Source organism: Eretmochelys imbricata, chromosome 7 (assembly GCF_965152235.1).
Source record: "Eretmochelys imbricata isolate rEreImb1 chromosome 7, rEreImb1.hap1, whole genome shotgun sequence".
NCBI lineage: Eukaryota > Metazoa > Chordata > Testudines > Cheloniidae > Eretmochelys > Eretmochelys imbricata.
In genome coordinates, this window is record NC_135578.1 from 3,127,764 (window position 1) to 3,142,796 (window position 15,033).

The 15,033-nt window shown below is 43.4% G+C and overlaps 1 protein-coding gene across 3 annotated transcripts in view; it reads right to left on the reverse strand.

Annotated features, from left to right (window-relative positions):
* FHIT (fragile histidine triad diadenosine triphosphatase) overlaps nucleotides 1-15,033 on the reverse strand; it is a 1,103,012-nt gene that overhangs the window by 241,063 nt on the left and 846,916 nt on the right. For all 3 annotated transcript variants that reach the window (XM_077822782.1, XM_077822781.1, XM_077822780.1), the window contains 2 exons: nucleotides 2,925-3,070; nucleotides 1,953-1,982 (listed from right to left, as the gene is read on the reverse strand). In XM_077822782.1, coding sequence (XP_077678908.1) covers nucleotides 1,953-1,982; nucleotides 2,925-3,070 — 176 coding nt within the window. The remainder of the gene's footprint in view (nucleotides 1-1,952; nucleotides 1,983-2,924; nucleotides 3,071-15,033) is intronic.

Consider the following 15,033-nt stretch of genomic DNA (forward strand, 5'->3'; position numbering starts at 1 on the left):
AGCAGCAGATGTCTGTTGAGGGAGGATAATGCTAAATATATGCTCTTGTCCACTGTCCCTAATTAACAATGAAATGCAGTCCCTTCCACAGAATGAATTTGACATCCTGGAGGTGAGTTAATAACATTTTCTGTATGGGAATATATAACTGTGCATCTCTTATATATAAATAACCAACACACTACATATTTGATGTAAGATGTGTAAATTATTCATGTATCAAGTAAGTGACTTCAGACTTCATGATCCCCAGCCACCTGGGAGGAACATAGCTATTAAATTACCCATCCCCACTTCACTATTTTCCTTAAACAAGATTCAGATCACAGTAATCTGAGGTCAGTTCTGAAGGTTCCTAAGTCTCTGAGCACAATCATTGTTTGCATTTTCAGGTGAGAGATATCATCAAAACGATGGCAATAAACTATAGCTTTGTCCAATGATGCAGAAAAGTGCAAAAATGCAACCTGCTAACTTCCTATTTCTGAAAACACACACTCTTTGAGTCCAGGGGCTGGGCAGGGGGTCATTACCCTCTCATTACACTTGTTAGACGGGTGGGACAGGGGCATTCCATGTGCCCACATATTTTCACAATTCGTTGGCTGGACACATGCACAGTACGCTTTGTAAAAACAGAAAATGAGGAATATTTACCTGCCTTTTCTCTTGCATCTTTTAAAGCCTAAACATATACTAGTCACTGTCCTCAATCACATTTTTCACTTCTAATTTTGATCATTAGCACTAATGTTTTTTTCACTTTTTAAAATAGCAGCTTCTTGGGAGCCTCTCATGGGAAAGATAATATGATCTTGGTAACAGAAAGAAATATTGTGTCTTGCTTCCAAAATCATGTTGGGTTTTAATGTCAAAGCCTTCATTTTTTTTTTTAAAGAAAACTAGGTTGAAAATAATCATTTTCACCCATCAACATCCCGTTCCCAGTGCAATCCAGCAGCCTAGCTCTGGAGCGACAGAATCTGTTTTGTTGCAGCACTGCAGTAAATTGTGTTTCAGTGCTATGCATCCCGTAAGCTTCCCAGCAGTCTGGAGATTTTCTTCTTCCACTCCCCTGCTCTCGGTTAGATATTCACAGCAAGCAATAAAAGCAATATCAATGGTAAGGTCAACAAGCCAGATTGGAATTAAGTGAATTGTTTCTGTTTGCCATCATTTGGTTGTCGGAGTTCTCTTAATCAACCTAAACAGCTTCTTCAAGACATATAATCTGATTTTACAGAGTGCTCAACCATAACCATATTTTGATTTTCCTTTGATTCCAAGTATAAAAAATAGCCCTTATTTAATGCTCAGGCAGATAATCTAACTACATCTGTGTTTGCATTTGCATGATGGGGGAGTGAAACATGGCCAGAGAACCATCTTGGATTTTATCTATTTTATTACTTGAATGGAGAATATAATAGATTTTTTTTTTTGCACTAGCATGGCTTAAAAACTATTTTTAAGCTTCATTGGCTCCTTTAGATTTGAACTTTGCTAACAAGAATGTGATGAGAACGTGGAGAAAGAAAGCATGGATAAAAAGAAGTATCCTTTTCTAATGTAGTTCAGTTTAACTGTTCCTTTCATCAGCCTCAATTCATTCAGTAATAAATAGGAAAGGCAAAGAAATTATGAAGGAAAAGGCAATATTTTCACTGTCTAAACAACAACAAAAGTTGCTTTCCCGCTCTCTCTGTAAGAAGGACAGAGATGGTATTTTCACAGCTGAAAACTTTTGCCTAGTAAAGAAGAGAAATGTAAACACAGTTCCATGCAAACTTAATCCAAGTATTGACAGGCATAACAGACCCAGAATTTCTCTAACCTCAAGGATAACAAAACGATACAGCAATGTTCTGCAGATGACTAGTTTTGATCTTTTATTAGTTCTCATAATTGTCTCTTGTTAATTTGTATCCTGCATAATAAGCATAAGCACTCACCTTCACAGTTTGCCCAGCTTCAGGACCATCCTGTAAGCAAAAAATAGAAGAATCAGAAAAGTGGTGCTAACAAGGATCTCCTGGGGATTCAGAAATATTATCCATTAATAATTTAAATCCAATTTCATTGTGTGTTAATTTATAGTATTCTCCTGGGTCCTATTCAGCGCAAAGCATGTGGGACCAGATGCTTTTACATTTCAGGTCATGATTAAGGGAGAAATAATACGTGAAAAGGAAATAAATACTGGCACAATTGTCATTTTTCATGATCTCAGATCCAAGTTTTTAATTGCTAGCAATAACGTTTCTGTTATTCATGGACATAAAATACAGAACTGTAAGCGCTGCTTTAAATCACAGCCTCTTTATTTAAATTCTTGTTATGTCAAAAAAGGGGTTAACCTCCAGACTTGGTTTAAACAAAAGGATTTGTTATTTTGTATAAGACCACTGGATCAATCTAGTTCAGTATGCCACCTCAAAGAATACTTCAGGTAATAAACCTATATAACGAACCTAGCCAACGCCTTGTCTGTGGGGAGAAATTCTGGCCTGCGGGCAATGAGTTTACTCCTCGAATCATGGGCTGTGAATACCCTCATTGAGAGCGGTGCCCTGCAAACACTTTCTACTAGGATTAGTACTTACTGGAAACCAATGGATCTTCTCATAGTAGTAAGCACGACACCTGGTGGTGTTCGCAGGGAAAGGCACCATTTTAGCTGCCATTAATTATCCAGACTCTTCTTTGAATCCAGACATGGTATTTGATTGTTAACCTCCTTCAGCCGTGAACACCACAGGTTATGCTATGCTGAGTAAAGCAAAACTTTACTTCCTTATATTTGTTAAGTATTTACTGCTCCTATGGTTTGAATGTCCTCTTGTCAGCGGGTTATGGGACAGGGGAAAAAGCTCGATAAAACACGAACAGGAAACAAAGCCTTTGGAGCCAATCAGTTTACAAACCTGAATCGAAATGGTGAGTGAAGTGCCACAGAAGTGTTTCTCCACCACATTTCCAACCATTTGTGTCGTTTGAAATAAATCAACCACTTCTTCAGGTCGCAGATCACGGAAACGCTCCACCGGCCGGAGTGGGCAAACAAGGACATCTGAAGTGGCAGTCGTTAAGGCAGAAGTGCAAGTCCAGGTATTCCAGAACAACAGTTTGTTCATTTCCCCCCTGCCATAACAATAGGTCATCATCTTGAAGGGAATTTCCCCTTTACTTTTAAACTCACCTTGATTTGAGAATCACCACTAAAACAATGGAGGAAAGGGTTTTATGGTGAAAACACAGCAATAGTATTGTGGCTTCTTCAGAAACCTTCCCCATTTCCTCACACATATGACATCTGGGCCAACATTTTCACACCTAGGTGTCTAAGGTTAGGCCCCGAAATAGATATTGCAATGTCTTCAGGAAAGTATCCTGAGCACTCAGAGCCTATCGCGATTGTAGGCACCGTTTACAAGAGGGGCCTCTGAACTGAATGGGGTGTGTTCCAGTTGGGAAGACCCTGACTACAACTCCCATGATGCCTTGGGGGAGAGAGAGAGAGAGAGAGAGAGACTTCCTCTTCGAGGGAATGCAAGGAGAGCATGCTGTGGGCTCTGTTTTTGGAGAGGAGCTGAGATTGCTTGCCAGAACTCCGTACTTATAAGGAGATGCTGCTCAACTCCTTGTAGGAAGCAAGAAGCTGCTGCTGAGAACCTTCTGGGACTTTGACCAAGCAGGGAGCCTCAGAGGCTGTTGGGGGCTTCACCGGACAGAGGGACAGAGACTGTTGCTGTGCCCAGAACTCACTGAGCTGGGCCTGCAGTGATTATGATGACCAGTGAGCTACTGGCTCTTGGTAGAGACCTCACATGCCATCCTTTGGTGAACCATCATGCAGATATCCAGGGATTTCCTTACACCCCCCTGAATTTCCCCTACACCCCCCCCCCCCACAGTTTTGTGAACTAGTTACATGCAGTGTTGCCAATTTAGTGATTATTTGGAAATCTGAACTGGAATTGAAACATTAACACACACTTTAAACGCATATAAAGTGTATAATAAAATCTGAAAAAAGTATAACAGATTTGAAAAGTATGAACATAGACTAGCTTCCTTATACAGTTGTTGTTTTTTTATGACAATGTCAGTGCATTCATTTCACTGATGTTGGCCAACCTAATAATTTCAAATTATGATACCTAAGCAAAGTCTAAATGACAGCTAGTGATGAGCTGGGGGCTGGGGAGAAAGATTTCAGGACCAAATTGTATTTACATTTACACCTAATCTACCTAGGTATCCAGCAAACAGAGCTGTGTTGCCCAAGTGATAGATTTTGGCTGGGGTTGGGTTACAAATCACTTGAATGCAGGGGCGTGGGGGAGGTGCTGTTGTTCTTACTGCAGGAGTAAAGGGCAGTAGAACTGTACTTAGCCTGTGCTGATTGAGGGCATCAAGAGAGAGGGTGGGGACAGGTGTTTTGCTCGATGGTCTGCCTGAGACACATACTATTTGACCTGCCCCTCACCACTCTTTAAAGACAGAGCCGATTAGGCTCCATAGATAAGGGGCGGGCAAACTAGCCCTTCAAACATTTTAATCCAGCCCTCGAGCTCCTGTTGGGGAGTGGGGTTGGGGGCTTGCTCCGTACAGCTTCCAGAAGCAGCGGTATGTCCCCCGTCCACCTCCTACGTGTAGGGACAGCCAGGGTGCTCTGCACACTGCCCCCCACCACAAGTGCTGCCCCCACAGCTCCCACTGACCAGAAAACAGGGCCAATCGGAGGTGCAGGGGTGGTGCCTGCAGGTGGGGCAGTGTGCAGAGCCCCCTGGCTATGCCTCTGCATAAGAGCCGGAGGGGGGACATGCCACTGCTTCCAGGAGCTGCTTGAGGTAATTGCCACCCAGAGCCTGCACCCCTGACCCCCTCCAGCACCCCAACCTCCTGCCCCAGCCCTGATTCCCCCTCCCGCCCTCTGAACCCCTCGGTCCCACCCTCCTGCACCCCAGAGCCCTTACCTCTCACCTGCACCACAACCCCCTACCCCAGCCCAGACCCCGCCTCCCGCACCCTGAACTCCTAATTTCTGGTCCCACCCCAGAGCCCGTACCCCCAGCCAGAGCCCTCACTCCCTCCTGCACCCCAACCCTCAATTTTGTAAGCATTCATGGCCCACCGTACAATTTCCATACCCATATGTGGCCCTCGGGCCAAAAAGTTTGCCCACCCTTGCCATAGATAGTCTTTTGGTTTGTTAGGTGACCATTACAGCTGAAATCACCGATAACCAGGTCTAAGTGCTTAGACCTGCTGTGGGACAGTGTTTCTGTGGAAGAGACGGCCCAGTCTGCACTAGCAGCAAGGTTCCCCCACTGAGAGCTCAGCTGAAATCACTGAGAGCTGGTGGAACCTCAAGAGACCAACTCGCAGAGGTCACAGTGGCAGGTGGCAGCAGAAGGTGACAGCGCAGGGCCATTGGCAACAGAGCGATGGAGTGAACGGTGGCACAATGAACAACAGTGGCCAGAGTGAACAGTGAGCAGCTGGAGGAACGAGCAAGGTGCCTTTTTGCCCCCCACCTGGGAGGTGAACTCATGCAAAAGCACCTCTGAGTCTCCACTGACCAAGGACAACACCGGTGAGTGTTAATGGGGCTGTTAAGAATACTGGAGACACAACACAGTTCATGAGAACAAACATGGCCGTGGCATCATACTTACTATTTAAGCAAGAGATACCACACACTACAAACTGGAGGCCAATGTTAAGTGCATCGTCACTTATTCATCCTGAAGTTGAACACTGGTTCCAAACAAGACCAGCAAATGCTCACTGTCTTTCTGCAAGAAACTCAACTGACTGGCTAGAAGCATGTGGTGCAACAGTGAAAGATTCAACAGTCGAAAAGTGAAGAACTCTCTCACTACATTCAAAAAATTTGCATACATGGCTGATGAATGCACCAGTGCAAATGGGCATCAAGTATTAAGTCATTGTGTACGTTATCTTGAGGTCAGTGGTAGGCCAGTAGATGCATTTCTAGATGTACAAGTAATAGACACATCAGCTAAATCTGTGACAACCCAAATCTTAGACGAGTTAAATGCTTGTCAATTGGACCCCAAACAGATGGCAGCTTGTGCATTTGATGGAGCTGCAAACTTCTCTGGAAGACATGGTGGAGCACAAACTTTGCTCAGAGAAAAGTTTAACCCTCATCTCTCCTATACACACTGCAGAAGCCATCTACTCTAACTAGCGCTAGTACGAGCTGCAGACTCTTCAAAAGACATTTTTTAAAAAGCTATAAATTTAATGTGCTCATTATATTCTTTTTTCAGCAAGAGTCCAAAAAGACTGAATATCTTGGAAAATATAGAAGATACAGTGGGACTGAAGTTCAAATTAGTCCAACCTGGGAAAACCCTCTGGCTTTCTCAAGAGTTATCCTTGGCTGTTGTCTTAAAATTACTCCAGCCATTATTACTGGCTTTGGAAAGTATCTACGAAGATGGGATGGATCTAAGTAGTGAGGCTCGTGGATTACTTTTCCTACTAGGGATTCACCAAGGGAAAGTCATGCCTGACTAATCTAATTGCTTTCTATGATGAGATAACTGGTTCTGTGGATGAAGGGAAAGCAGTGGATGTGTTATTCCTCGACTTTAGCAAAGCTTTTGACACGGTCTCCCACAGTATTCTTGCCAGCAAGTTAAAGAAGTATGGGCTGGATGGATGCACTACAAGGTGGGTAGAAAGTTGGCTAGATTGTAGGGCCCAATGGGTAGTGATTAATGGCTCCATGTCTAGTTGGCAGCCGGTATCTAGCGGAGTGCCCCAAGGGTCGGTCCTGGGGCCGGTTTTGTTCAGTATCTTCATTAATGATCTGGAGGATGGTGTGGATTGCACCCTCAGCAAGTTTGCAGATGACACTAAACTGGGAGGAGTGGTAGATACGCTGGAGAGTAGGGATAGGATACAGAGGGACTTAGACAAATTGGAGGATTGGACCAAAAGAAATCGGATGAGGTTCAACAAGGACAAGTGCAGAGTTCTGCACTTAGGACTGAAAAATCCAATGCACCGCTTCAGACTAGGGACTGAATGGCTCGGCAGCAGTTCTGCAGAGAAGGACCTATGGGTGACAATGGACGAGAAGCTGGATATGAGTCAACAGTGTGCCCTTGTTGCCAAGAAGGCCAATGGCATTTTGGGATGTATAAGTAGGGGCATAACGAGCAGATCGAGGGACGTGATCGTCCCCCTCTATTCGTCATTGGTGAGGCCTCATCGGGAGTACTGTGTCCAGTTTTGGGCCCCACACTACAAGAAGGATGTGGATAAATTGGAGAGAGTCCAGCGAAGGGCAACAAAAATGATTAGGGGTCTGGAACACATGACTTATGAGGAGAGGCTGAGGGAACTGGGATTGTTTAGTCTGTGGAAGAGAAGAATGAGGGGGGATTTGATAGCTGCTTTCAACTACCTGAGAGGTGGTTCCAGAGAGGATGGTTCTAGACTATTCTCAGTGGTGGAAGAGGACAGGACAAGGAGTAACGGTCTCAAGTTGCAGTGGGGGAGATTTAGGTTGGATATTAGGAAAAAAATTTTCACTAGGAGGGTGGTGAAACACTGGAAAGCGTTACCTAGGGAGGTGGTAGAATCCCCTTCCTTAGAAGTTTTTAAGGTCAGGCTTGACAAAACCCTGTCTGGGATGATTTAGTTGGGATTGGTCCTGCTCTGGGCAGGGGGTTGGACTAGATGACCTCCAGAGGTCCCTTCCAACTCTGATATTCTATGCTTCTATGATTCTATGAAAATTATAACAAGAAACCAAGAAGGATATAGATGTAGTGCTTCATAGAAGGCTTGAGTAGCGAACTTTAATTTGTGTGATGATTTTAAAACATGAGTTAAATCTAATAAAATAGTCATGAAACATTTTTCAGGTTTTACTATGGTGCCATACAGCCCACCTTCACCCTCTCGGTCTCACCCCTCATTGGCCTTGACCACCACCCCGCCATAAATTCAGACCCCTCTCCTCCCCCCATTTCAATTCCTGGGGAAAACACTGCAACATCTGACCCAGGGGATCCCTGTACGTCACTATGCATACCCTATGCCTTCTGCTCCTTTTACACCAGCTGGTCCCTGGGTCACAGTTGGCATGTAGCACTTCTGAAAATCAGGCTGCATTTCTTAGGTGCCTAAAAATGGATGGAGGGTAAGTGATTAGGGCATCCAACCTGAGACAGCTTAAAGGGGTCTGATTTTCAGAGGGTGAGTCCTCAAGCGAAATGGCCTTTCAAACAGGGCACCTAAAACTGCTTTGAGACTCTTGGGTGTAAAGCCCCTAACTTTAGGCATTCAAGTTTAAAAATCTGGAACTATATCAATAAAACCATGGTCATTACTTCAGCAACATTTCCGTTGCAAAGCACTAGAAATGCTCATCTATTATTAACATTATGTATTTGTGTAAGTACAGTTAGTTAATTAGAGCTGTTTCCTTTTAAGCCTGAGGTCCAGAATGCTGGAAACACATTTTTACTTATTCTACCTTTCACTTATTCTACCTCCACTCAGAGCACTTCATTAGTCAGTGGAATGTACCATCAAGTAAACAATGAAAGGGTATTGAGACAATGTACAAAGGTCTTGCTTAGAACACAACTGCCCCATCTATCCTACCACTACATACAATCTAAACAGTACTATAATTCCTAATTTGGGATCCTGCAAACATTTACTATACGGCATAGGCGTTTCTTAGTGCGAGTACAATCGGCTTAAGGCTTGACACTCAATGAGTTCCACATCGGTGTCACGCTGTGGATATCAGTGGAGTTGCTCCTGATTTACACTAGTATGACTGCAGAATGAGCCCCTTAAATAGCAACTTTAACTCCACGTAAACACTGATGAACATACGGTATGGTAAGTAAGCAAATTATTTGTTCAGCAATAAAACAAGAGCGCTAAGAATGATTTTGAGAAAATTAAGCTAGATGATATTGTAATACAGTAGTACTGTTTACTGTAATTTTAGTCCTGCAAATGTAATAGATTTTGGGAAAGAAATATACTGACATCAAGATAGTAGTTATTCCCCCTTTTTATCTGACATTTGCATAGCCTGCAGCAATGCTGCTCCTATTCTTCTCCAGCGGCATGAGGGAGCCATAGAATCATAGAATCATAGAATGTCGGGGTTGGAAGGGACCTCAGGAGGTCATCTAGTCCAACCCCTGCTCAAAGCAGGACCAATCCCCGACTAAATCATCCCAGCCAGGGTTTTGTCAAGCCTGACCTTAAAAACTTCTAAGGAAGGGATTCCACCACCTCCCTAGTGAAACATTACAGTGTTTCACCACCCTCCTAGTGAAAAAGTTTTTCCTAATATCCAACCTAAATCTCCCCCACTGCAACTTGAGACCATTACTCCTTGTTCTGTCATCTGCTACCACTGAGAACAGTCTAGAGCCATCCTCTTTGGAACCCCCTTTCAGCTAGTTGAAAGCAGCTATCAAATCCCCCCTCATTCTTCTCTTCCGTAGACTAAACATCCCCAGTTCCCTCAGCCTCTCCTCATAACTCATGTGTTCCAGTCCCCTAATCATTTTTGTTGCCCTCCAATGGACTCTTTCCAATTTTTCCACATCCTTCTTGTAGTATGGGGCCCAAAACTGGACACAATACTCCAGATGAGGCCTCACCAGTGTCGAAAAGAGGGGAACAATCACATCCATCGATCTGCTGACAATGCCCCTACTTATACACCCCAAAATGCCATTGGCCTTCTTGGCAACAAGGGCACACTGTTGACTCATATCTAGCTTCTCATCCACTGTCACCCCTAGGTCCTTTTCTGCAGAACTGCTGCCTAGCCATTCGGTCCCTAGTCTGTAGCGGTGCATTGGATTCTTCCGTCCTAAGTGCAGGACTCTGCACTTGTCCTTGTTGAACCTCATCCGATTTCTTTTGGCCCAATCCTCCAATTTGTCTAGGTCCCTCTATCTTATCCCTACCCTCCAGCGTATCTACCTCTCCTCCCAGTTTAGTGTCATCTGCAAACTTGCTGAGGGTGCAATCCACACCATCCTCCAGATCATTTATGAAGATATTGAACAAAACCGGCTCGAGGACCGACCCTTGGGGCACTCCACTTGATACCGGCTGCCAACTAGACATGGAGCCATTGATCACTACCCGTTGAGCCCGACAATCTAGCCAGCTTTCTATCCACCTTATAGTCCATTCATCCAGCCCATACTTCTTTAACGTGCTGGCAAGAATACTGTGGGAGACCGTGTCAAAAGCTTTGCTAAAGTCAAGGAACAACACGTCCACTGCTTTCCCTTCATCCACAGAACCAGTTATCTCATCATAGAAGGCAATTAGATTAGTCAGGCATGACTTGCCCTTGGTGAATCCATGCTGACTCTTCCTGATCACTTTCCTCTCGTCTAAGTGCTTCAGAATTGATTCCTTGAGGACCTGCTCCATGATTTTTTCCAGGGACTGAGGTGAGGCTGACTGGCCTGTAGTTCCCAGGATCCTCCTTCTTCCCTTTTTTAAAGATGGGCACTACAATAGCCTTTTTCCAGTCATCCGGAACTTCCCCCGATCGCCATGAGCCTGTAGTCTAGGTCCAACAAACCAGCAAAGTCCCAGGAACACAGTCCTTACAACTAACCCTTCTGGCCCTTGTGCTGCTCTATAGCTGGGTCCTCAAGTCTGGCTCCCACTCCTCCTATTTATAAAGTCTGCTCCCTTCCCTTGAGTTCCTATTAGTTCCACTCTTAGAAAGCGACACTGGGTGTCCCCCACCAGGCTGCTTGCCCACAATGGAAATCGCCTAATAAGTAGCTTCAAATGGCTAATGAGCACACCTAGTGCCCACCGCACCCAATTTCTGGATGATTCTGGCCCATCTAGCAGAGTCCCTTCACCCAGCCCTGGGAAGTCTGTAGACACACAGAGTCTCCAAACAGAGTCTCCAAACAAAAACAAGAAATGTGTATCTTCCCCATTGTTTCTTCCCTTATTTAACCCCCTGATCGGTGGGTTACACAGATAATCACTGTATAAACGTACTGTATACTACTCCAGCTGTAACCTGCAGATATGCTGAAGTTAAGAGGTTCACGCAAAGGTTATGTCATGCTGAGTTTCAAAAACCCCAGGTGATATTAGCGACCTCTCATTTCAGATAAGTGCAAAGGATTGTTTACTTACATAAACAAGGACACAATTCATTCGCAAAACTTATCAAAGGAAAATACATTTGCAATTCTGCTTTGAGAAAATGGAAGTTTCCTGGCGGTTCTGTTTTGATCACTTTTCAGAATCAGAATGGTGACAGATACAATATTGGAGCAGTTCTCTGCCTAATTGGGACTAGCTTTTTCAAAAGAGCTCCACGCCTTGAAGCTCCTATTGTTCTCAAAGGAACAACAGAAATCTCAAGTCAACTGTGGGCGCTAAGCACTTTTGAAAACCTGTTATGTAACAGAATAGCAGAGACATTCACTAATTCTTTTACTATAATTCCTCATATTAAAATATTTTGAAACAGAAGAAATATGTAGTGATGCGTGTTTAGCTAGCTGGAATTAGAAAACAGAGAACATTAGAAAAATGGTCTGGTTTTGAGGGCTTTTGGTTCTAAGATGCTCTATCACTACCTTGAGCTAATGCAGCTATAGGGCGTAATAAAGCTCCAATAATTTATCTGCTAGTCATCCAAGCGTTCTGTACAAAGCACCTTCCTAAAGGACGCTATTGGTTGAACTTAGAGCCCAAGGGGAGAGTTGGAAACTTGCTATGCAGACCTGATTTCCATAGCAGGAATAAAGGAATAGAAAAACTAATTAATTTTACTCATAAAAAGGAAATTCATGTCAACAGTAAAACAGGAAAAAGGACATTTGTTTAATCTGAGTTCATTTTTCAAAAGGAAAGAAGGAAAGCCTTTGCCTTTAGGACATCTGATACTTAAATAGATCATTATCCTTCTTCTGCAGCACTGCTTTGTTATCATGGGTCAATGAACCATTCATAAATGAAAAATTTCCCTTCACTTACCTCTAGCAAAACTGCTGCTTATATTAAGCTACTTGCCATTTTCTCCTGTTAGAGTTTTTTCCACTTTCTCCCTCACACACCTCCTTACTTCCCAGATCAGTTGTTTGGTCCCCAGCTAGATAGCTTGTCTCACACATAAATTGCTGCACTAACCATAGTTTCTACAACAATGGAGTAACATGTATTACTTGCCACGCGGCTACATTGTGCAAAATAAAGGCCCAAACTGGCTCGGGCCAGTTTGTGTTTTTATAACACGAAGCACAAGTAGAGACGGATGTACTGGATGGTGCACTGGACTGTGACAGAGGAGACCTGCATTCTAGTCTTCGCTCTGCCACTGACTAGCTCTTGGTTTTAGGCAAGACATTTCATCTTTCTGTTCTTCCCCTTCCCCTCCCACATTTTACCAGTCTCGTCTACTTAGACTGTATTCACAAAAAGAAAAGGAGGACTTGTGGCACCTTAGAGACTAACCAATTTATGTGAGCATAAGCTTTCGTGAGCTACAGCTCACTTCATCGGATGCATTCAGTGGAAAATACAGTGGGGAGATTTATATACACAGAGAACATGAAACAATGCGTGTTACCATACACACTGTAAGGAGAGTGATCACTTAAGGTGAGCTATTACCAGCAGCAGAGCGGCGGGGGGGGAACCTTTTGTAGTGATAATCAAGGTGGGCCATTTCCAGCAGTTGACAAGAACGTCTGAGGAACAGGGGGCTGGGGGGGAATAAACATGGGGAAATAGCTTTACTTTGTGTAATGACCCATCCACTCCCAGTCGCTATTCAAGCCTAAGTTAATTATATCCAGTTTGCAAATTAATTCCAATTCAGCAGTCTCTCATTGGAGTCTGTTTCTGAAGTTTTTCTGTTGAAGAATTGTCACGTTTAGGTCTCTAATCGAGTGACCAGAGAGATTGAAGTGTTCTCCAACTGTGCAGCATTGATGACATCTTCATCATCTGGACCCATGGCAAAGAAGCCCTTGAGGAATTCCACCATGATTTCAACAATTTCCATCCTACCATCAACTTCAGCCTGGACCAGTCCACACAAGAGGCTCGTTCACCTGCACATCCACCAATGTGATATATGCCATCATGTGCCAGCAATGCCCCTCTGCCATGTACATTGGTCAAACTGGACAGTCTCTACATAAAAGAATAAATGGACACAAATCAGACATCAAGAATTATAACATTCAAAAACCAGTTGGAGAACACTTCAATCTCTCTGGTCACTCGATTACAGGCCTAAAAGTGACAATTCTTCAACAAAAAACTTCAAAAACAGACTCCAATGAGAGACTGCTGAATTGGAATTAATTTGCAAACTGGATATAATTAACTTAGGCTTGCATAGAGACTGAGAGTGGATGGGTCATTACACAAAGTAAAACTATTTCCCCATGTTTATTTCAACACACACACCCCCCTCCCCCCGTTCCTCAGACATTCTTGTCATCTGCTGGAAATGGCCCACCTTGATTATCACTACAAAAGGTCCTCCCCCCGCCACTGGTATTAGCTGGTATTAGCTCATCTTAAGTGATCTCTCTCTTGTTACAGTGTGTATGGTAACATCCATTGTTTCACGTTCTCTGTGTATATAAATCTCCCCACTGTATTTTCCACTGCATGCATCCGATGAAGTGAGCTGTAGCTCATTAAAGCTTATGCTCAAATAAATTTGTTAGTCTCTAAGGTGCCACAAGTTCTCCTTTTCTTTTTGCCAATACAGACTAACACGGCTGCTACTCTTAGATTGTATTAGCTCTTTGCAGCAGGGACTGTCTCATATTAGAGCTGTTTGGCATTTTTTGTTGAACTGTCTTTTCACTGAAAAAAATGATAATTTGCCAGCACCAAATCAGTTCACAAAACAGGTTCAGTTTCCATGAACCTCCTGACTTGATGCTTTTTTGGAAAAAAGTTTTGAAATAGCCGGGTAGGGCTTGGACAGTTTTAAATGAAAAGCTTTGGATTTTTTGAGTCAAAACAACTTTTTATTTTTACATTTTAGTAAATATAGGGTAAAAAAGTCAAAGTCACGATCAAAACATTTTGAAATGATTGAAACAAAATACTGATTGATCGAAATTTTTCTTGGTTTGTGGGTTCACAACATTTTTTGTGATTTTGACTCTTTGGCCTGCTTAGTGACAGAACAAATTCTGAAAACTCGCAATTTTTCACAGTATGGGAAAATGGTTTTCTATCCAGCCCTATTATGTGTTTGTTCAATGAGGCCCAGAACTCAGCTGGGACACAGAGGTGCTGCTACAGCAGAAATTAATATAATAATATAAACTATAACATTCTATTAAGGGACTTTTCCCCTTCCACCCACCCCTTATTGAGTTATTGAGACTTCTTTACAAGCTAAAATATATTTTAACCCCATTTTTGCCTGTGTAAATGATAAATAATTCAAAGGTACACTCACAGACTGGAGCATCTCCACTGAAACTTTCCATCATTCCAAAACTAATTCTGTGATAACTACAAAGAATAATGATGGAAATTGTGAATCAGAGCTAAATGAACATGAGATTGTAATTAGGACAAGGTATCAAGCGGAGTGCCCCAGGGGTCTGTCCCGGGGTCGGTTTTGTTCAACATCTTAATTAATGACCTGGATGATGGGATGGATTGCACACTCAGCAAGTTCGCGGATGACACTAAGCTCAGGGGGAGAGGTAGATATGCTGGAGGGGACGGATAGGGTCCAGAGTGACCTAGACAAATTGGAGGATTGGGCTAAAAGAAATCTGATGAGGTTCAACAAGGACAAGTGCAGAGTCCTGCACTGAGGACGGAAGAATCCCATGCACCACTATAGGCTAGGGACCGAATGGCTCGGCAGCAGTTCTGCAGAAAAAGACCTGGGGATTACAGTGAACGAGAAGCTGGATATGAGTCAGCAGTGTGCCCTTGTTGCCAAGAAGGCTAATGGCATATTGGGCTGTATGA